The following is a 26,458-nucleotide window of genomic DNA, read 5'->3' on the forward strand; positions in this document are numbered from 1 at the left end:
CACAGTTCCCATTTTGCACCCTCTACCTCCAGTCCTTCACCACCAGGTTCTTTAACCTGCTTGCACCCTCTCCAACCTCTAAGTAATATCCAACATGAAAGACCATTCAGTTCCACAAGAGAAGCTCAAAAAGCCACAGATGGGCAAATACTAGAACAGGCCTAGAGATCAGAGATATCTATTTGTAAAATCCCAGAACTCCAGAGATTTATCTCAATGTTTACTTCTGCAGTGAGGAAATGGATGCCCATTGAGTTTAAATGTGCTCACCAAGAACACAGAGCTATCTGATCAAGTTCGGGATCAGAAATTTCATGTCTTTGTGTTTGTGGCATGGAATGTGATCCCTCTGCTTCACTCTTCAACAAGAATCTACAGTAATTCAGGAATAGACTCCAGTGTTTTTGACCTAGTATTCAAAGCTATCCAAAATCTGGCCCACCTTTACTACATAAACTTCAAAATTATCCAGAGTTATCAGCCTCATTACTCTATATATGAAGCAACTTTGTATCCATCTACCTAAGGGTACCACTATCCTAAATGTTCTTTTTCACCTCCAGCTTAAATTCCACAAGATATTCCCAACTTCTCCAGGTTACATTCATCCCTGCCTTCTCAAAGCTCTTCAGTTTTATAAATTTGTACCATATATGAAAGATTGTAAAGGTCAAGTCTGAAGGTGCTAAGGCTCACAGTGACAGTAAACACATATAATCTTAATGATTATCAGAAATAAGTCTCACTGCTCCCACAGAAATATAAGCTTCTAGAGGGTAGGGTGTGTCTGTTTACTTCACTAAAGTAAACATATCCATAGTGACTGGACCTACCCCTGACACGGGGCAGGCACTAGACACTAGACAGATGAGTAGGCACATGAATGATTGAGCAGATGAATGAAAAATGGACAAAGGAATAAGGAACCAAGACAGCGGGCTAGAAGGGAGCTGCAGGGCAGAGGTGACGGCGGTGTTAGATACAGCAGAATCTTGATACAGTGATCAAACTTTCCAATCAGATCTCTCTAGTCTACATACCTATAAAAGATAATATAGAGAGGGGCTCTTTTACCCTAATGGCACCCCACTCCAGTACTCCCCTGGACGGAGGAGCCTGGTAGGCTGCAGTCCATGGGGTCGCTGAGAGTCGGACACGACTGAGAGACGTCACTTTCACTTTTCGCTTTCATGCACTGGAGAAGGAAATGGCAACCCGTCCAGTGTTCTTGCCTGGAGAATCCCAGGGACGGGGGAGCCTGGTGGGCTGCCGTCTATGGGTTGCACAGAGTCAGACATGACTAACGTGACTTAGCAGCAGCAGCAGCAGCCTTTACCCTAACATTTTTTGAAGTCCACATGGCTAGGTGATGATGCAGCCCCTCATTTATTTAACTTACATAGTTTATGTCACTGTCCAAACCTTCTTTAACCAATTATTTACTTTTCCTGGTGGGTGCTGTATTGACTTAGGAGTTAGGAAAATGATACAGCATTTAAAAGTCCCTGTAGCTAATAAAACTTATCTTGCTTACTGAGGAAAAGAGTTCAAATATATTTTTAAAATATACTTGAAACATGAAGCCAGGTCAGTTCCTAATCTTTAGGGCTCTTTGTAATCAATGAAGAATAGGAGAAGAATATAGTATCTAAAGAAAAAAAAAGGAGAGGGAGGGAGAGAGAGAGAGAGAAAAGGAGTCAGGAAGACTTTTAACCATTAGATGTGCAAGTTCACCTGAACAAGATGACAGTAATCAGATGACAGGAAACCTCTGGGCGTCATCAGCTCTAAATGAAGAGCCTTAAAAAGCCCACTTCCCTTCCCAAGGTCTTCAGGAGGTGATCTGAGGTGTTAGAAAAGTTTGTAAAAAAGTTATAACACTGAACAAATGTAAGACATTACAGATATGAAGGATGGACATTCATCAAACAGCTATGTTAGTTCCTTCAAAAGGAGGTATTGTGAGATGTGACAAACTTCTACATAACTGCATACCTCCCAGTAACTAGATACTATCATCCTAGGGAGAAAGTTGTTTTTAATCTCATTTCTAAACATCCCTGTTTAAAAAAAAAAAAAAATGCAGTCACTTCCTAGTTTAGTGTTGTACAAAGTGAAATTTTAATGATTAATAAATATAAAAATGGACTAATCTTTGCAATGTTAGATAACAGTATCAGAATATTCAAACTTACTGAAATTCTCTAATGAACTCTGACTTCTAAAAAATATATAAAATAAGAGGAACAACCATTCCTATGATATTTATGGCACGTATTTTAAAATTGGCAATTTTCAGAGGAGGGTAACCATCTTAAAATGGATAAAAAATAAAACCAGTGCACATTAATGGAGCATTTAGCGTGTACTAGGCATTCAGAAATTTCTACATATGAACTCACCGAATCTTCAAAAAACCCTCAATTTGAGGTGTCCTGAGACACAAAGAGGCAAAATCAGAATTCCCAGATCAGGCCACCATTTAAAACAGCAGGCTTTATTTATTCATTCCTTCATGCAACCAGTTGCCTCATTAAGATAAGTTAGAAACTATTACAAAACGTTGCCAAAAAATCTGAAATAACTTTAAAAATGGCCAAATGTAAAATTGCACTTAAAAAAAATCTTTAAACAATACTTACTAACTAAAATGTAATATTTATACAACATTCAAGACTGAAGATTGTGGCTTGATGAGTTTGAAAGAAAGGGAAAGAGATGCCAAATTCACGTGGATCCTTACAGATTTAGTTATCCTGGAAAACTCAATCAATACTTCTAGTGATGTTTGATTGCCAAGTGCTCTTCATTCAAACAAGGCTTTCCCAGTGGCACTCATGGTAAAGAACACGCCTGTCAATGCAAGAGATATAAGAGTTGCAGGTTCAATCCCTGGGTCAGGAAGATCCCCTGGAGAAGGAAACAGCACTCCAGTAGTCTGGAAGATTGTCTGGAGAATTCCATGGACAGAGGAGCCTGGTGGGCTACAACCATGGTGCTGCAGAGAGTTGGATACGACTGAAGTGACTTAGCACAGCAGGCCTCATTCAAACAGAAGGAAATGGCCAATTTTCAAAAAGACAGGATGAAAGTTATAACACAGTAATATTGTCAAATTTTCCACTATCCCCCAACTGGCATTTACTTCTCAGTTGTTGTTTTTTTTTCAGTGACAGCTCCCCTTCATAATAAAAATGCCTGGCCTTTGTATAAAGAGGAATAAATAAATATCCTCAGCATCTCTTTCTTAATAATTTGAAAAAAAAAATCAAGGAAGATGAATAAAAATTCAAGTATCCTTCTATTACAAGCTAAATTTGTCCTGAAGATATATTTTTACAGCTGTGATGAACTTCTAGAGGTGGTTATTCTTGGAAACTGCTTTCTGCTCACTTGGGCTTCCTTTGTGGGGAATTGTTACCAACGTTTACTTTGCATGATTATTTTGAATGAATCTGGTATCCAGAGAATAGTAGAAGTGCTAAATTTGGACTTGAATTTACTTTCAAATTTTAGGGTAAAGGAGAGTCGACTAATACAGAGCAGGACTGGAGATACCTGCATGGTGAGCCCACTGGGACTCAGATAAAATACAGAGCAGAAAACGAGAGGAAAGGACTTGTGTTCTCAGGGTCACCTTAGGCAAATTCCACCACTCTAGATTTCCACCGCTGTAACAGAAGGATATTTATATCCTCTTGACAGAAGTATTAAAGATTCAGATAAAAATGAATGTGAAGGTCCTTCGTAAAATGCATATAGGAAACTGAATGAATGATACTACTGTAAGGATATTATCCCAAACTTAGCCTCTATGGAGAGCATGTATGACTTAATTCACATGGATGTATATATCAACTAAGGTACTAAATAAAGTCAGCAAACTGTAAAGTCAGCAAACTGGCCAAATCTAGTGCCCACCTGTTTCTCAGATAAAGTTTTACTAGAACACAGAACATGCAGTTGTTTTCAGTAATCCCACAGAGTTAAACCATTGTCATGGAATCCAAATGACAGAAAGCGTTTACTATCTGACCCTTTATACTGTTTGTAAAGGGTCAACATGAGCCTTTACAGAGGCTCTGAGACAGAGGATTCAATATGGAGAGTTCTCAGTCTAAACCACTGTTTGACACTTGACAATATTATTTTGTTTAGGCTTTTCTTTTTTCTCCTTTTTCAATTCCCCTACAGAGAATGGCAAGTTCAATTTGGTATTTCAAGAAAACATGCTATTTTTCTTGCATGGAAAAAGGATCAAAGTCAGCTTCTAATTACATGCCTAAAATGACAGCACAGCTCATGTAAAATGACATAAGGAAACAATTATGTAGGCTAAAATAGGGAATTAAGAAACAGAAAATATAATGGACTTCTGGGAGAATCCATTGAAGAAAATCAAGTATTTGGGTTTAGAAGATAATGAAAAAGATAACTTCAAACCATCATGATCAAAGGGAGATATGAGGATAACTTAAAGCAGATTTCTCTGAAAGGTGAAAGAAAACATAGAGCCCACTTCAGTTTGCAATAAATACTCGGGTCCTCAAAAAAATATTATTCTAAGTACTTGAGGATCTACTCTTCTGTTCTGGGAATGAATGAAGTACTTCATTGGCATAATGATTCCATCTTTCCAATCAGATTATTTCAAAGACAAAGTTTATGATCTTACTTTTTAAAAGATTTGTAATGAAATTAATTTTTAATTATGATTAAAAATAACATGATATAATTTGGTTTTTGAAGCATCCCCAGAAACTTCCATATTTGGAAAGTAAGCCCTGGAGAGGTTAAATTACTTGTCCACAATTACACAAGCAGGTAGTGGCAGAAACTGTGAGAACTCAGGCCTCCTGATTAGAACTGCAGGATTTATGTCATTATGCCACATGGCCATACTTTTCACAGCGTGTTCCCTTTATCTCTGAAATCACAACTTCTCTCAAATGTCTAACATTTTTCAGAGGCTTGAATGTAATTAACCTAGAAAAAGGCCACCAGCTGCATGCAAAGGTGTAGCTTCAAACAACCTTTATATAAATCTGATGTAAATCAACAAATGTCTTAATGGCATATTAAATTTTTATAGAATCTTTCTCCCATAATTAACTATGTTATTGCTCTTTTAAAACTGCTCAAAAGTAATTCTACCTCTAGGGAATAAGCTGGGACATATTTTAAAGATGGCCATTTCTTTAAAGGGATAAAGAAAGACTCCAAATTCTTTTCCAACTTTAAATATGTTTAGTTTGTCTAAAAATATATTTCCTTTTTTTAAAAAGTTAAGGAATGGAAATTGAGTCTATCTTAGATTTTAAAAGCACCTTTACACTTTGGAAAAAATCCCTGGACACAACTAAATATAAGTCAACAATATGTACTTAAACACAACACAATTACTTCTGCATGTGTAAGACATCTGTAATACACAACAAGAGGCAAATATATGAAAAAGACTACAAAGTACTCAGATTCCTATTTACACTATAAGCAATTGTTACTCATTCAAGAATCAAGAGCTGCAAGTACTAAACACACAGCCAAGAAAGCTATCAAATACTGATGTCAGATTCTTACTGCAGAAAATTACATTTGTGTAGGGACCTACAATTTATCATAATTTTGAAAAAAACAAAATAAGGATCTAAGCATTCTGACCCAAACATAACCCCAAAGAAGATACCCTGATTACCCAAACACCACAACCAATTTGTTAAACAGTAAATAAGACAGGCAAGCATATTAAAGACACCAGTGAAAAGATGCAGGAATCTCTGTAAGACTTAACCAACCACATGGATTGAGGTCAGAACTTTTTTTCTACAGATCTTGTTAAACTTGGAAAATCAAAAAGGAAAAAAGAAGTTAAAACAACACTACCTCTATGAAAACCAATAACTTTAGATCCAAACTCCCTCACTCTTAATTTCAAAATATGGAATTAAGATTATGATAATAGTTGCAAAACTTGGTGAACACATTCAAAAGTAACATGAAAAATAAACTGATTTTATGATATGCAAATAATACTTCAATAAAACTGTTAAAAAATACAAAAAAGCCCAACCTGACATGCAGCTATTTACAGTCTTTATTCCATTTATTGTAAATATTCAGATATTTCCCTTCAGAAATACTAAAAGTTTCTTAGTCTGGAATGCTGCCATGTTGGCAGTGTTACGTGATACAGAGTTTATGCACACTGTTATCTCCAAAATAATTTTTAAAAATCAGAATTAAATCTGGCCTCAAAGGTTATGAGCACTGAATCAGGGAACCTAGAGCTCTTTTTTTATACAAATAGAGGGAATCTCAGATTCTAAAAGACATTCTTTACAATCCACATTCAATAAGGCCTGACACATCCTGTGCAGGGGAGGACCTCCAAAAGACACACAGGCACTGGACACCACAACACTGCTAGTCATTCTAAGCTGTATCATATTTCTAATGAAATTTATAAGAAAAGCTTTTTAATCCGAACTATAAAGCAAACTCTTTAGCACAACCTTATCTTTTCCCTTATAAAGCCATTAGGAACGTATTGCCTATACACAGAAATTAATAAGGTTGATTAGCAATGATGCAGCAATATGAATTCAGAGTCAAACCAAATGCTTCAATGTGAACTGACTCCAGAAAATTCAATTTTGCATGCTTTGGGGAAGCACCATGCATTATAGAAGAGGTAGAGAAAATCATAAGGAGCCTCAGAAGCAAATCTAACCCAGCCCAACCTCAAAGGATGTATATACAAGGCCTCTCTTTTAAATCTGTTCAGTTCAGTCTCTCAGTCATGTATGACTCTTTGAGACCCCATGAAGCGCAGCACGCCAGGCCTCCCTGTTCATCACCAACTCCCAGAGTTCACCCAAACCCATGTCCATCAAGTTGATGATGTCATCCAACCATCTCATCCTCTGTTATCCCCTTCTCCTCCTGCCCTCAATCTTTCCCAGCATCAGGGTCTTTTCCAGTGAGTCAGCTTTTTGCATCAGGTCACTAAAAGACTGGAGTTTCAGCTTCAACATCAGTCCTTAAAATGAACACCCAGGACTGATCTCCTTTAGGATGGACTGGTTGGATCTCCTTGCAGTCCAAGGGACTCTCAAGAGTCTTCTCCAACACCACAGTTCAAAAGCATCAATTCTTCGGTGCTCACCTTTCTTTATAGTCCAACTCTCTCATCCATATATAACCACTGGAAAAACCATAGCCTTGACTAGACGGACCTTTGTTGGCAAAGTAATGTCTCTGCTTTTTAATATGCTGTCTAGGTTGGTCATAACTTTCCTTCCAAGGAGTAAGTGTCTTTTAATTTCATGGCTGCAATCACCATCTGCAGTGATTTTGGAGCCCAAAAAATAAAGTCAGCCACTGTTCCCACTGTTTCCCTATCTAACTGCCATGAATTGATGGGACTGGATGCCATGATCTTCATTTTCTGAATGTTGAGCTTTAAGCCAACTTTTTCACTCTCCTCTTTCACTTTCATCAAGAGGCTCTTTAGTTCTTCACTTTCTGCCATAAGGGTGGTGTCATCTGCATATCTGAGGTTATTGATATTTCTCCCAGAAATCTTGATTCCAGCTTGTACTTCCTCCAGCCCAGCCTTTCTCATGATATACTCTGCATATAAGTTAAATAAGCAGGGTGACAAATATATAGCCTTGACGTACTCCTTTTCCTATTGGACAAACCCATGGTGGACATGCTATGCCCTTGCAGGCCAATGTGATGTTGATGACCAAGCTCAGAGTATCAGTATCTCAATGCCTGTTACTCTTCTGGGATAGGAAGATAAAAAAGAAAAAGAGTATCCAGTACTTCTTCTCAAGGAAGCTTCTAAACCATCTACACACACACACACACACATACACACACACATGCACACACACACAATCAGTACTGTTCATATAATACCTTAAATAATCAGGCTACATTTTACTTGAAGGAACACAAAGACAATCTGTACTGAAAATGATCACTGCATTTAGAATTAGCATTGCCTTTGAAATCCACCTTCACTGCATGCTAATAAATTCAGGGGATTCACTCAGTCTCTTGTAAAATGGGTACAAACAATGACCCCACAGGGTCACTGTGACAGTTAAATTAAAAAGCAAATGTAAAATTCCTAGGGGCTCAGTGGTAAAGAATCTGCCTGCCAATACAGGAGATGAAAGAGACATGGGCTTGATCCTTGGGTCAGAAGATCCCCTAGAGGAGGAAATGGCAACACACTTCAGTATTCTTACCTGGAGAATTTCATGGACACAGGAGCCTGGCAGGCAGGCTATAGTCCATGGGGTCACAAAGAGTCAGATATGATGGAATGACTGAGCACACATGCACACATAAGTTCCAAGAGAGCAGTTTTGTCTGTTTTCTTTATTACTTTATCCTTGACACCTAAAAAGGCGCCTCATATTTAGAGGATGCTTGGTACCTATTTTTCAAAAAATGAAAAGATAAGAAAGCATCTAGCAAACTTGTCATATGACAGGCACTGAGGGAGAAAAAAATGGAAATTGACTCTGAATCCAAATTAAATGCACAAACATGAAATGGTTTTCAGTTCAGTCCAGTTGCTCAGTTGTGTCCGACTCTTTGCGACCCCATGGACTGCAGCACACCAGGCTTCCCTGTCCATCACCAACTCCTGGAGCTTGCTTAAACTCATGTCCATCGAGTCGGTGATGCCACCCAGCCATCTCATCCTCTGTCATCCCCTTCTCCTTCTGCCTTCAATCTTTCCCAGCATCAGGGTTTTTTCAAATAAGTCACTTCTTCGCATCAGGTGGCCAAAGTATTGGAGTTTCAGCTTCAGCATCAGTCCTTCCAATGAATATTCAGGACTGATTTCCTTTAGGATGGACTGGTTGGATCTCCTTGCAGTCCAAGGGACTCTCAAGAGTCTTCTCCAACTCCGCAGTTCAAAAGCATCAATTCTTCAGCGCTCAGCTTTCTTTATAATCCAACTCTCACATCTATACATGACTACTGGAAAAACCATAGCCTTGACTAGACAGACCTTTGTTGGCTCAGAGTCTTAAAAAGTTAAAAACAAAATTCTGGATCATCTGAGCTACTTGGTTGTCACTGTTAGAAATTTCTTTCACTCAAGACTCTCCCCTAGCCAAAGGAACTGGGATAATATATTATCCATCTTTGTATTATTAGCAGCCATAAAACACGTAATTGCATGTAGAAGTGTGTATCACTTGTATTTAACACTATTGTAGGTAAACAGCACTGTTCGCAAGACCAAATAATACGAGAATGACTGATTCTTTCATCTTATTTGGATTTTCCGTTTTAACCAAACCCGGAGCTTTGGTGTTAACTATGGCAAGACATCCCTTCTTCCCTAGCTAGGCACTCTCTGAAATCTTGGGCAAATTACCTCACTTCTATAAACCTCACTCCTATAAGTTTCCTTATCTGTAAATAATATCTACTCTCATAGAATCCAACAAAGAAATGCATAGAAGACACTTTGCTAGCACACAGTAAGCCTTGATCAATGGTGGTTGTTATCATAATTACCACCAGCTCTGTGTATATGCAAATGAAGGCTAATGAATTTAAATGGGGTATTTCTCTTCCTCTTTAAACAATATGGAAGTCAGCAGGGCTGCAGAGAAGATTACACTGCAGAATGCAAGAGAATCAAAGACTACAAATTATCCTGTCCAAGAACCAGAAACTTTCAGCTGCTGCTTTGACAGCTTAAATTCAGCCCCTTTCTCACTTGGCCTGCCCATTTTTCAATTGGCATCTCTGCATTTTCTCCTTTCTGGCAATTTTATCTCTGAAGCACCTTCATTTTTGGAACCATCTTCTCTTTTGACATTAGGGTTGTCACTCATTTGAATATTCATCCAACAGAAAGAAACTAAAGTTATATTGTATGATCACAAGAAACTTTCAGCATCTTTAAGAAATGAGTGGCATCCTACAACATTCCTGGAATTGTGAGTATCATGGTGAACAACACCAAGCTGATGAGTCTACTGCTTAACCTAAAATTTTTCTTGCTCCAAGTTTGCACAGTGGTGCCTTGGAGAGCTGGAACAGGGTGTTAAAGAACAGCCAAGCCAGTATTCAACTTCTCCACCTCTAAACCAATCCCAGACTCAAGTATCCTCAAACAAAAGACCCCTCTATTGAGGGGTAATCTATTCCAAACATAATATCCCATTAGTAAAGGAAATTAATCAAATTAGGAAGAAAAAATACACTATGATTTTAGTCTCTTTGTGTTAAGCTTCTGTTAGCTACAAAAGTATATGTTCCATTTGAGGGAATTCCCTGGCAGTCCAGTGGTTAAGATTCCACATTTCCACTGCAGAGGACATGAGGTCCATCCCTGGTTGGAGGAAGAAGATCTCTAAGGCTATGCAGTGTGGCCAAAAAAATAAAAGAGTATGTTCCATTTGAAGGGCTTAAATCAAGCTGGAGCCTTAAATCCTGGAATTACTAACATAGCTAAAGAGAAAATAACTAGGGGGAAATAAGAAGGCAGCCTCACTCATGACACACCTGAGGGATGGTACATGATGGTGGTCCATTACAAGTCTCTAAAGTGGCAAATTCAAAATTATTTTCATAATCACAATTTGTGTTGTTTTCTATAACTTAAAGGCATGAAGCAATGTGCACAGTGGTAAAAGCACTGGATCTAGAGGAAGAGGTACTGTTAACTGTACCCCCAACTGATTTCTGTGGACTCCAATTTCTGCAAAAAGAGATGGGTTAGCATATAGATGGATAATTTCTAATATCCTTTCCAGACCACAAAATTTTGTGTCTGTATGAAAATCTTACAATGTTTCATAATATTGTATGGGGTATCAGACTCTCAATGTACGTCTGTGGGTGCCAGACCCAGCTACTCATCAAAATTACAGGAAAAGCAGCTCTTTTACCACTTTCTTTTTTACCCACTTCTGCTGCCCTCTAACCTCCTCTAACCTTAAAAGAACATAATTATAGGAATGAGATCACTAAGCAATTGGAACTAACCCCTGACTTATGGTCTCCTGAATGCACATCCTGCCTTGTCTAACCTGTTGATTTTTTTCCCAGATAAAGACAGAATGAAGAACTAAGCTGTTAAAAAATGACTAACTCTCTACCTGCAACAGCCACCCTCCCAAGCCCTTCTAGCAATCCTGCAGGCAGATCATAGTGGGGTAAAATAACATCTGGAGAGAGAGTCAGATAGTCTGCACAGAAGGAGGAATGATGCAAAACCAGCCTCTCTCCACTACCGCACTAGTTCCCTTTAAAATTTGTCACAGCTGAGCAGAATCTACAGAGTTGGCCTCTGAACAGGAGTCCATCTTCTCCCCAGATTGCCAGCTTTTCTGATTAAAGCACTTTTCCTTTCTACTGACACTTGATTCTTGAATTATTGGCTTATGAGTGGCAAGGAGATGAACCTAGATTTGATAACAACAGCGGGAATTTTTTAAAAAGTAGATCTAAGAACTAAGATCCCACAAGCCGTGCATCGTAAACTGTGAGAGGAGGATATAAGTAAATAGTAGTTTTTCCTTCTACTTCTCCACCAGCTCCTCCCTAACACTTCAAAAATAATAATAATAATAATAATAAACCGAGCAAAATATCCTTATTCAGTAGTGTCCAGTTTGGAGCTACAATCTCCGATTTAAAAGTTTCCCCATGAGAGGTTAACAATCATTCCAGTTTGGAAACCTATAACAAACCCTAATCCTTAAACAGTCTCCATCCCCCACCCACCCTAGTTATTACCTGTCACTTAAACCATATTCTTAAATATTGGGTTTTTCAAACTCAAAACCGATCTTGTGCATGTGTGCTTAGTTGTGTTCGTCTCTTTGTGACCTCATGGACTGTAGTGTGTCAGGCTCCTCAGTCCATGGAGTTTTCTAGACAAGTATACTGGAGCAGATTGCCATTTCCTACTCCAGGGGATCTTCTCGACCCAGGGACCCAACCCACGTCTCCTGTGGTCCCTTGGACTGTCAGGCAGATTCTTTATCACTGGCAAGTATAATCTTACCTATAAAACAAAAACCACTTTTAGCTATAGACTTTTCTCAGCAAGCCCAAGTTACCAGGAAGTAAGTTCCTGTAAAAATAATTTGGTCTGAATGTTGTTAAGGCATTTGAAATATTTTATAAAATCTCTAGCAGCCAGAAAACAGTATTGCTTGAACAACAAAAATGCTGGCATCTCTGCTCTCCTTAGGAGGTAACGAAATAAACTAAACTATGGAACAACAGCAATAACAATGAAAAGCAGCATCAATGCTTCCCTGAAAAGGTTTGTTACAAGAGATTCTAGAATCAGCTGCCACAGTGTTGCCTGCCAGGCTAGGGAAGAACAAGAGGAGGCAAGAGATGCACATTCACCCTTAGGTGGTAACAGTGCTTCCTCTTTCCCCAAAGAATGAGATGAACGCTGCAAGCTATTGCAGCCACTGCACTAATCTTCCTTACTATAAACCTTACGAAAGCAAATATACAGGAAACAGGGTGTTGTGGGGAGCAGACCAGAAAAAGCTTGGATCCCCTCCACTTCCAGATACATAAGCAACAGCACCATCCTGAGCCTGAAGGGGAAAAATCAGCCTATAAAATTATGAAAGATGGTAAGATATTATCAAAGGAGAAAAATGAAAGAATGAGCATGTGTACTTATTTTCAAACAAAAGATAAATGATCAAATCAGTTGTTCAGAAGAATTTTCCTTGAAAAGGGCCTTTTTCTCAATATTCTTTAAATTGTCAGCACTGTTGAATAGGATAGCAAACATTTTGATCGACATTTCACCCAGCGTCCCATTAGAAAAGTCAGAGCTAAGTCAACTGATTGCTCTGTAAGACAACAGACAGAAAGTTCACTTTTACAGAAATGCTAAGGAAATGTAACAGAATGCTGTCGAGGATGGTGATATCCACTACAGAAAATCAACCTGACTGAGAATGTACATTTACTATATTCATATCTGGTAATAATTTGGCAAGGCAAATATTATATTCCGTTGTCTCTACAGACCCTGTAACTGACTTTCAGTACATTTAGTAATTTATCCAAAGTCACAACATTTAAATATAAATCTTCAGGATCCAAGCCAAAGGCCTTTCTAAAATATTCTTACCTGGATCTATACATGAGAAGATTAGCCAATCACCAAGTGCTACTTCAAAGTAAACATCACTTGCTTTCCTAGTATTAGGTGTACTTAACTTTTTATCACACTCTTATGAGATTTTAAGAAACGCCACTCAATGGAACAGGTAAATTTTTGCCTGAATCTTCAAATTAGGAGAAATAATTCTATGCAATTTGGAGTTTTCCATTTCATAAAAATTACAGAAATATACTCAAACCGCTTGTATCTAGCTTTGATATCATCCGACAACATTATATAAACATGTAGTCCTGCAGTTTATTCTGGTGGAACAGACAACATGCACACGCACACTACACCCTTTTATAAGGGGAAGGGGCTCAGGGTCTCATGAATTAAAAACTAAGATAACGCCCTCAAAAGCCTGGGTTGGTACTGCTAACAAGTATAATGACTCAAAATTTACAAAATTAAAATGCTGAGGGTTTTTTTTGTTTGTTTTTGTTGCTTTTAAATATATAAAATGTAATTACTTCTAAGCTGTCACAACTGATGTTGTATATTAAGCAATGACTAATAAATGTACTTGGTATGTGGTTTCTTTAATAATACAATAATGGAAATTGTGGATATATTTTTCATTTTCTTCACATACTAAAAACTAAGTCATTTATTTGTTTTTAAATGTGCTTCATTTTTCTCATGTTGTCCTTGGTGTTTTCTTTGAATCTTACATTAATTATAAGCAAAATGACAACCACACACCCAAATGCAGGCACTGCAGATTCCCTTATTACAACAAAGAGAAGTATTATGATCTCAGCATTCTATTTGATTTCCTGAAATGAAATGAATAAACATGTGGAGAAAGAAAGAAAGTGTCCTCTGGAACAGAAACACTGACTTCACTAATGAAGGCCATAATTACTGAGGAAACATGTATTAAATTCTGAATTCATGCTATTCCACTTGATGCAAGAGTTGTAATCAGACCAACAGAGCATACAGGAGCCATCTGGGTGATGCAAAGTTGTAAAGACAAACCCTGAGAGCAAGGGCACATCGACCTTCCTAGTACCAAATCATCGTAGACTTTTGTATTAGAAAGTGCTGTTCTTCCCTTTTCATTTCTTATTTTCCTTCTGACGAAAGGAATACTGTGATCAATAGGTATGAAGCTGGATATTAAAAAACAACTTATCATACCATGCAACCTTTACCCTATTATCAATGATCAATGAATTTAACATTGAGTTTTATCCACCCCACCTCCCACCCTGCTCACACCTTTTAAGGATTCTCTAATGCACTCCAGAAATCTGGCTTTCTATAGCTTATATTTCACTTGAGAAATCAATCCTAAAGTACCATTCCCATTGTTGTAGGCATTTAAGACAGGAATCTGACTTCTAGGCAATGACAATGGGTTTCAAATTTGTGCAAGCCACATCATTTTCCATGAAATTGACAGAACCCAGCTGAATATGAGTAACCTGACAATCACGAGATCCCTGTCAGTCAGTTTGATTCCTCTGAGGCAGCAGGTTATCGAAAATTGAACCAAGTGATGTAATACGCATCCCAGACAGTGTTATGAGAACAGCAGAGATGATTTCAATGAGACTCATTATTTATTCATCACAAGGTCCAATTTGCGTGTCATTTTCACTGATGGTGTACTCAGCTAACTGGTTGAAATTCAGTGCTGATAGAGTGTTTTATTCCATACTGTAAAAAGGACCCTTTTAATTTTTTTTTTTCTGTCTTCCTGTATGAGAGTACAAAACAAAGAGGGATTTTGTGTTTGTGGCCATTCATGGTAATATCTGAACACCATTTAGCAAAGCTGGAAGAGCAGACATTGGAGAAAGCCCTTAAGGACTCCCTGTTTTTCTCATTAGGAGTATATAATAACATTCAAATATTACAGAGTAAAAAGTAAAACAATATTATTATTCAGAAAATAACTACTTTTCCTTTAAATGCTACAGAACGAGATAAACACTGATAGGAAACACACTCCAGAATGAGATATAACCTCCACTCCTGAGTCGGATCCTTAGTCTCATCACCCAAGGGACCTTCTCTAAGGTTCAGGGAAAGAACAGGAAAGAAAGCTCTCCCAAGAGGCAAGAAAGAGCTGGCCTGTACCTTCTTGGGCTTTTCCCGTGGACCAGTCCAAGGGCTAGCACATCTGAAAACCATGCACCATCTCTCATCAATGTTGGGGTCACATCGTATCTTAAAAGGCCCTGACATCATTAGACACAGCAGCTGTCTCAGTTCACCTTGCCTAATTCATTTTACCAAGATCATGTGCTTTATGTATCTGCTGAAAGGACTGCTCAGTGCTCCTCAATAACTTCCTCTAAGTTCCCCTCAAGGAAATGCTCGCCCACCACTTTCCACTTTTCCCCACCTCTCTAATTATAAATACCTATATCCAAACAATCCTTCCGGGCCCTGCTGACACACCCTGCCCCAGAAGGTGCTTCCCATCCCCTCAGCTGAAAGTCACCTCCCCGTCCTCTCAGCTGCCTTTGGGCTCCAAGTGCCTGACAACCCTCACCACTGTTCAGCTTGAATTTCAGTTCTACACCTACATGTACTACTCTCAACTTCCTACTACTCTCAAATGTCCTTAAGAACAGAATTTTATTGATTCATCTTAGATTCCTCACATCACCTACCACAGTGCCTTGCACAAAGATGAACCTTTAAAAAAATAATCATAATTTGTGATAAGATCGCTATCCCAGGTATTAACACTCTAATGCAAGCATCACAGAAACTTGCAAGAATAGTCAGTTTCCCAAATTTAAATGACTTGACTTGAATCTAAACAGCAAGCAGAATACAGAATCATCTCAAATCAGCTGAGCGAGGAAGCCAACCTGCAGGAATAAAATACCCTATTAATCTTTGACTTTTAGAATTGAAAAATATTTCTGAACCTCGACTTTATTTGTGGTATTATCTGGTTAGCGGTCTTGGCAGCTGTTCAAAGTTATAAAGTACTACAGGTCATGAATATTAAACGCTACAACAAGTTTACTGGGAGGAAATCCAAATTCATTTGTAAGTGCATGACAAACAGTCACCCCCTCCAGTTTCAATAATGCAAGGAAATACTGTGATCGGAACCAGTATTATATAACCAGTCCCTTGCTATATCTAGATTCTCACAAAGTCAAGTGTAAGACAAATGAAGGGAAAGACAGTTTTCAGAAAGCAAGAACACTACTTGAAGCAGAGTGGCACAGATGGTGCTTAAAGACAATCAGAATCAGCAAATATATCCTATTTCATTCAAGGCAATGGATATGAGGGTCACATCTTGAGTAAAACCACAATATGGTCTAGAAAGAAAAGGGACAAAGCCATAAATGTAACAGATTCTGCTAATGCCATCCAAGCAGCTAATCAAGTTAAAAAAGCGCATGTGGATCCAATGTGCAAATACCTGCAGGCTATACACTGGTTCTTCTGTACGTGGGGAGCCACACAACATAGTCTGATGTACAAAAGCACCACATTTAACGTCTTCAGTGTTCAGACAGTGATGATCCCAAAACCTTCAACAGAATGTAAGCCCTGACCCTGGGAAACCATTTTCAAAATACATCCAGTAAATGGGTTAGAAATATGCGACTGTTTGTTAGTGTGGGTCTGATGGCTGCATCCCATTATAGAGCCCAGCTTACTTAACACCCAAGATAAAGGTAAACTTGCTCACCACATGCAACGTCCATCAATCATATCTGGCTTTGCATTAAAATAAAGTTCTGCTAGACAGAGATGACTTGTTTTTCAAAAGTGGCAATGCCTCCCATGTCCCTCTCTAGTAATATAGTGTCTTTATTTTGTTTATATGAAATAAAGCCACAAGATTTCATTTGAAAAAAAAAGGTGGCTATCCAGATAATACATATCTTGAAGGCAACTACGGTAAAATAAATGCAGTCATCTGTAGAGAAAGTCTTAATATCAAACTCAAACGGCTTCATTTTTCCAAATTATTTTGGGCTATAATTAGAATTGTTACACTCGTTTTCAGATTTCCTTTCCTGTTTAACTTTTTTCCACCTGTAACTGAATAAGTGATTATGAGGCTAATAAAGGGGGAAAAAAGATATTTCCACATTAAAACAGTTAACAGATGTTAAATAAGCACAGAAAATGGCCACTAGGCAAGCAATGACTGATGTTGGGTAAGTAAGAAAAATGTTGCCTTTACTGATTTTATTACCCATGTACCTCCTGGGATCATGGGAGACTTGTAAAATATTTTGTGGGCAGATAAAAGTCTAGCATTTATTTGCAAGGCTAGTTTAAGTGTCTTTCAAGGGTTCCCCATCCCCCTTACTTTTTGACAACATAAAGCTAAGTAAGTGAAAACTATCTAAGAAAGGCTAAAATAGTCATTTGTTGAGAGGTCAAGAAAACTTATTTTTCAACATTTTTCTGACATGCATCTCTTCCAGTCCTACCTTCCAGACCTCCCTAATCAGGAATGAAATCCTCACTGTAGAAAGGAGAAGGTATAAGATTTCACTTTGCCACTGCAGGCACATCCGTTTCAAAAGTCAGCCTTTAAGTGTGAATTCAGTAATTCACTGGGGAAGCCCACATATTTAATCTCTTACAAATCCTCCAATTTTTTCCCCAAGTATTGAAAACTGTATTATTTCATGTTATAATCAACCATATTATTCTCTTGATAAGCGTTTACTAACTAAGCTAAATGTGCTAATATTTTTGGCATATTCAGAACAGTGCGCAGGAGATATAAACACTGTACACGGTTGTGTGTGTTCGTGTGCCCATGTGTGCGTTTAGTCATGTCTGATTCCTTGCCACCTCATGGACTGTAGCCCACCAGACTTCTCTGTCCATGGGATTTCCTAGGCAAGAATACTGGAGTGGGTTTCAATTTCCTCTCCAGAAGATCTTCCCCACCCAGGGGTCAAACCCATGTCTCCTGCACTGCAGGTGGATTCTTTATCACTAAGCCACCTGGGAATCCCATACATGCATGGTTACTAAATACTAAATAAAATATCTACAATATTCTTACTATTTCCTTATTTCCTCTGCAGAACTACGGAAATTTTACATGTCATATGGACACCGGCATCATTTGCTTGAACCTGAGCAGTCAAAAAATGGCAGCCAAGAATTCTGGCCAAATTCAGTCATCCCGAGAAGGCTGTCTGGCCCAAACAGGGCATATTTGTTCATAAGTAATCAATATTAAATAACAGGAGATGTCACAGAAAATCCAGATGGAAGTCTTAGAAAAACCCTGTACTTTCTTTATTGCAATGATGGGATAGAGAGAAGTCCCAGGGAGCGGATGTAACTCCTGTCCCTACAGTTCCTTCTTCCTGATCCTAGTAAACGTTGACTTTAGGACCTGAATCTGACAAGAAGTACGGAATCAAAACATCTGACATTTCTAAAGAAACATGAAGCAAGAAGCTGAGTGTGATTGCTATGAGAAAAACATTACTGACAAAACTATAAAAATGGAGAGACCGCTCCTCTAGTTTTAATCATTTCCAACTTGAGGAGGACCACCATTTTTAGATTTTTGAGCATTTGGCTAGTTCTTTGGTTTGCATAATAGACCTAAACATTTGTGCACTGGGTTTTTCTGTTTACATATAAATTCTGTTTTAATAAGGCAGGGAAGTTTATTTCATCTGGCAAACTATGATAATTCTGATGTAGAGTTAATTAGTAAGACATTCAAGATGTATTCATTTAAGGTTGAAAAGTCTTTTAATCCACTTCCTTCAGAGTCTCTTCTAACTCACCCCAGGCATAGAAATCTATATATTTTAAAGACACAATATGAAATTTTTCTATAACTTCCATATGTAATCTATGACAGTGTTTACAAGCTCTATAGTCATGAAATTCTAAAAGGAAGTTTTTGCTTAAATATTCATGCTTCAGCTTCAGTTGATTCCTAATTCATATGCTTTCAAACCACTGGAAAAGTTTGGCCATCTCTTTCTTGAAATAAAGAATTATAATTTCCATTGATGTTTCTTCTTTCCCTTCAACTAATATGCATTAAGTGCCTTCCAAATACAGGGTAACCAGTTCACAACAATGGAGAAGGCAATGGCACCCCACTCCAGTACCCCTGCCTGGAAAATCCCATGGATGGAGGAGCCTGGTGGGCTGCAGTCCATGGAGTCGCTAAGAGTCAGACACAACTGAGCGCCTTCACTTTCCCTTTTCACTTTCATGCACTGGAGAAGGAAATGGCAATCCACTCCTGTGTTCTTGCCTGGAAAATCCCAGGGCCGGGGGAGCCTGGTGGGCTGCCGTCTATGGGGTCGCACAGAGTCAGACACAACTAAAGCGACTTAGCAGCAGCAGCAGCAGCAGTTCACAACAAACACCATACAATTTCACATAATCTTCCCAGCTTCTCCAGGGGAGAACATGATCTCTATTCTGACATGAAGAAACAGGTCATTGAACTAGTTTAAGGTGACTCACTCAGTACAAGTTAAGATTCAATACTTATTATTTCCTTCTCTACTGTGGAGTCATCTCTTTATTCATCTTCATACCCTTACAATGTAAGATCACTAGACAGTCACAAAAAGGTCTTCAAGTTCTAGGGATTCCATTTTCTGGGTGACCTTCACATCTCTGGTTCTCTACACCTCCGCTGGAGACAAGGGGCCAGGCATAGATCATCTCTAGGTTTCTCACAAATCTATAAAATCTATTATCCAAATGCCCTCATTAAGCCCACAAGGCCAAACCTAAGAAAAAAGAATAAGCTAAGCTGAGATAGCAACTATCAGATGAAGGGTATCGCTGCCAAGACTAACTTCCTTGCCCACAAGCAGTGGTTACCAGACAGCCTGGGTAAGTTTCCATTTGAGAACTTCTCAAGACACTGAACATTCAAAGCATTAAGTCCTTTCCCATAGGATGGGAATCTTTGTGCCCGACTCTTTTCGATCCCATGGACTGCAGCCCACCAGGCTCCTCTGTCCATGGGATTTTCCATATAAGTATACTGGAGTAGTTTGCCATTTCCTTCTCTAGGGGATCTTCCCCACCCAGGGATCGAACCCAGGTCTCCTGCACTGCAGGCAAATTCTGTTAGTATGTCCTATGGCAATTTAATTATTAGTGCAACCAAAGAACTCAGATGGAAAGAAAAGTTTTCTTTCCTTGCACTAGTGGCAGTTCTCATTTTCTTAAGCAGCATTATGAGTAACGCTGCCAAATAAAACACAGGATGCCCAGTTGTACTGTACTTTCAGATAAACAAAAAATAATTTTCTATTATAAATATGTCCCAAATATTACATAAGACAAGTTTATAGTAAGGGGCTCTATCAGCAACTTTATCCTTGAAAATAAGCTTGCTGCTGCTGCTGCTGCAGCTAAGTCGCTTCAGTCGTGTCTGACTCTGTGCGACCCCATAGATGGCAGCCCAGGAGGCTCCCCCGGCCCTGGGATTCTCCAGGCAAGAACACTGGAGTGGGTTGCCATTTCCTTCTCCAATGCATGAAAGTGAAAAGGGAAAGTGAAGTCGCTCAGTCGTGTCAAACTCTTAGCGACCCCATGGACTGCAGCCCACCAGGCACCTCCATCCATGGGATTTTCCAGGCAAGAATACTAGAGTGTGTTGCCATTGCCTTCTCTGGAAAATAAGCTTAGAGAACCAAAAATTTCTCAGAAGAGAACTTCAAAAATCCTAAAAGCAAGTCCTAAACTGACATATCAAAATAATTTCCTAATTTATGACATGGTAAGATGAAAATTCTGCAGAAAAAAACACAGTGCTTCACAGGCTATCAAGGTCTTAAAACACCCAATCTGCATCCCCAAATAGCTCTCACCCTGCAAAGGACAAGGACCATGACTTATTCTATTTGTATTTCCAGTACAAGAAAACTTGCTATTGTTGATGATGTGGTTTTAAAAAGAAAAAGATTGTTCTCCCTAAATTTCTTTGAATGAATATTTAAAATTGATTTGAAATTAAGAACTTGGCTTTCAAACCTATGTTGTTTTCAAAGCACCAAATCAAATGAGGGTTCTCAAGTTTCAGCAGTTAATGGAAATCACAAAAGAACTTCATTAAGCACTTGATACTTGAGTTCTAAGGAAACACATTGTTTCCCCACAGAGCAGAAGCACCTCAGTAATTACTGTTCCTAAGTTTTTTTTTAAAAAAAAAAGTCATTTCAAAATAAATGTTTCTATTTCCCTCCATTTTGTTCTTCAATTCCTTCCCAATTCGATTTTAAGTAAAATTAAGAATTGAGAGGAAAAAAGTAGTAAAAACTACAACACTTGACAATTTTCTCAGGGTCAGTATCCTAAACCATTATACTCCTTGCTGAAGAGTATCCAAAAGGATAAAGGAGTTGGTCTGAATCATGTCTGAGGTTGCAGGCACTGGCCAAGTTCAGTCTTTTACTTAAAGGCAAGGCAAGGATGAGCTTATTGTGAGGGAGGGACGATGTGGAGATGGGAAGCAGGCAGTTCCTCAAGATGCACGGTCCACTCAAGGCATTCCCTTAACACACCAGCAGGAAACTGCTCAGTTTTCTTCAAGTGCTTGGGATCCAAAAGTGCTTCCGTGACCTTCAAACAACACTGCATTTGAAACCACTGAGGGAATTCGGAAGAACACATATTAAGCCCTGAGGCAAAGGTCTTAATTGGCCTCAGGGCAGAACTTATAATAACCAATTTCTGTTTTGACTCTTCTATTCTTATACACTACAACAAGGAGAAGGTGAGTATGACTCATTATTTAAGAATGCGACTTCCCAGAGCACAGCAGAGAGGTTTGTTTTCCAAAGTCGGCTTAGGAAAAGTAATATTAACAAATGGCAGAGGATTTCCTCTTTCCAGAGTCGAGCATCCAGCTCACTGATCAGCTGTGTTGTTTTTTCAAACACCTATTACAGGCAATTTATTGGATTACAGGCCTTGGACTGAAATAAAGGAGTAAATGATAAATAAAGATGCATATTCTTTACAAGGCAGAACTGTCCTTCTACCCTCCTGGGGATTTCCTCTTGGAAATCATGAAACTAAGAAACCTGAGAAATAAAATAATCAGAGACTGACACCCAGGTTAGTAGGGAAAGGTCAGAGAGGACATTTCCACCTCCCGAAGATCAAAAAGTAACTTACTTTAAATTCTCTCTGAAAAGGAATAATTTATTTTAAATGGGGGAAAGGGATCAAGCAGGGAGAGAACTCAATAACCCAGTGCTCATGCCCAACAATCACTTACTTTGTAGATGGTGGGTAAGATCTGTTTCATTTTCAGTCTGTGAAAGACAAAGACGTCATAAACGGCGGAAACTGCCAGGACCGTGACTCCTTGCTCCTTCCATAACATGCTGCATCCGGCACACATTCCCGTCCCCAGGAACCAGCCCCAGGTCCTGGCTGAGGAGCCTCTTGTAGAACAGTGTTTCATGTAGCAGAGCAAGGAGAGGAGGAAGAAGAAACTGGCCCCCACATCAGCCCGGCCCACGATTCCTGCCACTGCCTCCGTGTGGATGGGATGAGAGGCGAACATCAAGCCAGCCATGAAGGTCCAGTACCCGTCCCCAAGGAGGATCTTAGAGAAGTTTGTGAAGAGACCAGTGACCGCCGCGTGCAACAGCACGTTGACCAGATGGTAGCTCCAGGGATTCAGCCCTCCGATGGCATGGTTCAGGCGGAAAGAAAGAGTGCAGAGGGGCCGGTAGGACTTGTGGCTGCCGCTGTGGGTTAGCAGGGTCCCCCAAAAGTCATTGTAGAAAATGTGGGTCCAGGGGGTTTCTGGGAGAAGGTCCTGGTTCGTCTTGATAGCACGGCTAAAAAACAAAGAAAAGAAATCAAATGTAAAACACAGGAAAAAAAAAAAAAAAAGAAAACACATTGCTAAAATATACTGCTGAAACATCGCCTTCCCGCGTAGCTTTCTCTTCACAGGGTTTTAGATGGGCTTCCAGGTATACGTGATAATGCAAAAAAGCCTTAGAGCGGCTTCACAGGGAGAGTGAATTCAGAGCCTCCCCCTTCACACTTACTAGGTGCCACAATTAGGGTTGTATTTCTCTCCGCAAAAGTTTTTCTTCGTTTGAATGCAAATGCCTTTGGAGAATGAATGCAGTTTCCATCCCTTCAGTTCAGTTCAGTTCAGTCACTCAGTCGTGTCTGACTCTTTGCGACCCCATGAATCGCAGCCCGCCAGGCCTCCCTGTCCATCACCAACTCCCGGAGTTCACTCAGACTCACCTCCATCGAGTCGGTGATGCCATCCAGCCATCTCATCCTCTGTCGTCCCCTTCTCCTCCTGCCCCCAATCCCTCCCAGCATCAGAGTCTTTAGTAAAAGCTTAATAAAGAAGTTGTCAAACAACTGCCCTTCTGTGGCATGATGGCTAAAAATGCAGATCTCAGGCACCAGGCTAATATAAGGCCTAAGAATAGGCATTTTTTAAGAAGCAAAGTCTCAGGTAATACTGATGTAGAGGACAGACTTAGAGGAAGGACTAGCTCTGTTAGTAGAAATAAATTTTAGATAGAATCTCTGCCCAGGGAAATGATTCCCATACATGAGGATAACCTGGGGATCTTGTTAACAGGCAGGCAAAGGTTCTAATTCAGTAGGTCAAGGAGGAGCCCAAGATTCCACATTTCTAACTCTTGTAATTGTTCATTTATCTTCTACACAGAAAAGCAAAGGACACTGCTTTGCAGATTCATGCATGTTCTGGAAACCTAGTGCAAGGAACATCTTGTCCCTGTTAGCTGTTGCTATTACTATTCTGCTGCTGCTGCTGCTGCTGCTGCTAAGTTGCTTCAGTCGTGTCCAACTCTGTGCGACCCCATAGATGGCAGCCCACCAAGCTCCCCCCTCCCTGGGATTCTCCAGGCAAGAATACTGGAGTGGGTTGCCATTTCCTTCTTCAATGCATGAAAGTGAAAAGTGAAAGGGAAGTCACTCAGTCGTGTCCAACTCTTAGCGACCCTATGGACTGTAGCCTGCCAGATTCCTCTGTCCATGGGATTTTCCAGGCAAGAGTACTGGAGTGGGGTGCCATTGCCTTCTCCGATTACTATTCTACAAAGACTGTATTCTAATCCACAGAAAGTCCCTTATTAAATTCAGCCTGACCAACAACTTCTGAAATCAGGTGCACCTGGGGAGTAGAATGAACCAGTTACCATTGATGTACATCTATGCCTGTTTTATCTACTCTGCCAAACACTATTCTAGTCCTTCTATATATATTATCTATTTATGAGAACTAGCTGACTTTTCTAGATAGTCAATAAAAGGCAGAAGTTCTGTTAAAATCATGTTTTAAGAAGTACTCAATGTGACAGACAGTTCTCCAATGTCTATCCTCCCCTTTTCCCACACTTATAACATCTTTAGTTTTTAGCCAGGTCTTCTGGAGAAAAAAAAAAAAAGATCATTTTCTATCTTCCTTGGCTGCTAAATATGGTCACATGACTAATATTTGCCACTGACTAATATTTGGCCAGTGGAACACAGACAGAAAACTACTTCTGGGAAAAAGTATCCTTAAAAAGAAAAAGCTTAGTATTCTTCCGTCCTCGACCCCTCTACCTCCTTTCTCCTGGAGCACAGATGTAATAATAGCTGGAGTTCCAGCAGCCATCATGACCCATAAGATGTCCTTAGGAATAGAGATCACGCCCAACAGAGCATAAGACTGAAGGAAGCGGAGGTCCTGTCATAGCAGACCATACCAGCTCTGGGCAAACTACATGAGTATGAGAAATAAATTGCTGTCTTGTTTAAGGTGCAATATTTAGGGTGTTGTACTTCCCTTGTGGCTCAGATGGTAAAGGATCTGAATGCAATGAGGGAGACCCAGGTTCAATCCCTGGGTCAGGAAGATCCCCTGGAGAAGGAAATGGCAACCCTCTCCAGTACTCTTGCCTGGAAAATTCCATGGACAGAGGAGCCTGGTAGGCTACAGTCCATAGCACATGATTGAGCGACTTCACTTTCTTTCTTCTTTATTTAGGGTATTAGCAAGTGGCAGCTGAATCTACTCATCAGTGAAATCCTTTGTTAACAGAAGACCTACTATATCACGGTGGTTTGATTTTCCAATCTGATTTGATTTTTACAAGGCTTTGTGTACTGACTGTGTATAAATGAATTTCCATATAAATTGGCTTTTAAAATATTAGAAACAGATGTTATTCTGGATCCATTAAATTAAAACACCTTGTTATGACATTCATCAAGAGTCTACCCCAGAAGTAATTGCTTAAGACTTGATGGGTTATAATTAAAATTTTAAAGAAATATGAAAAACTGCCAAACAGTGTTGTCAGAGAAAGCTGATTTCAAGCCATTGAGAATAAAAAGCCAACTGGCCTCCACTAAACATTAACCTAAATACTGATGTGAATTTCTCTAATATCAATGCAGAAACACATATTCAAATTTGGGGCAGCAGAAAGCTCAACAGCAGAACACCGTGGGATAAGATTTGACTGATTTAGCAAGGAAAGCTGAGAAGCACGTTTTGTTTAGGAAAATACTTCACCCTTTCAGTGGCAGACCCATATAGGATGGAGCCACGTTCCCTAAACCAGGTTTTCTACATGCTGTTAGTTCAGCTCCACAACCAGCTTTCCGTTTCAAGTGAAAGAAAAAAAAAAAAACTTAAAAAAAAATTGGTTCAAAGTCGCCAGGATTTCTTATGTCCATAGCCATAAATCTAGTAATCCGCAGCAGCCAACAAGATATAAGTCTAACTCCAATGAAACAAGAATTTCCAAACAAAAGACAAAACTAACAAATCTCATAATTTCACAGTGAGAAAAAAACTGAGGTACAGCCCTAAATTTTCTGCACTGTAGGAAAAAAATTTAAAGGGCAAACAGCATCAATAAAACAAAAATGTAAGAGCAAAGGAACATTTCACCCGTGTTCAAAATATACTCCACTAGTGGAGACATAAGTCTGATAAAATTATCTGATGCATGTTATCTTATTAGGTAGGTTTTTATTTACTCAATGAATGTTATGGCATAAGAACATGAAATAAGACTAAATTATACTGGGCTTTAGAATAAAAGTCATCACACACATGCAAGTCAGTGATAAGGGATGAAATATACATCCCTTTCATCATATTAAGGAAGAAATGGACCAAAAGGGATTTAATAGAATCTAAACAATCTGCCAGCAAAATGAGAAGCAAAGGTAGTCATTCAACACTAAACAAAATAGGTTCTCATCTGTTTGAATTTTCTTACCTGAGTCCAAAACTGAAAGAGGGAAACCTCT

The 26,458-nt window shown here is 39.2% G+C and overlaps 1 protein-coding gene across 1 annotated transcript in view; it reads right to left on the reverse strand.

Annotated features, from left to right (window-relative positions):
• TMTC2 (transmembrane O-mannosyltransferase targeting cadherins 2) overlaps positions 1-26,458 on the reverse strand; it is a 434,311-nt gene that overhangs the window by 238,313 nt on the left and 169,540 nt on the right. Inside the window, exon 2 of the mRNA XM_040234484.1 lies at positions 22,422-22,992. Coding sequence (XP_040090418.1) covers positions 22,422-22,992 — 571 coding nt within the window. The remainder of the gene's footprint in view (positions 1-22,421; positions 22,993-26,458) is intronic.

The sequence above is a fragment of the Oryx dammah genome, unplaced genomic scaffold, assembly GCF_014754425.2.
Source record: "Oryx dammah isolate SB20612 unplaced genomic scaffold, SCBI_Odam_1.1 HiC_scaffold_29, whole genome shotgun sequence".
NCBI classification, from domain to species: Eukaryota; Metazoa; Chordata; class Mammalia; order Artiodactyla; family Bovidae; genus Oryx; species Oryx dammah.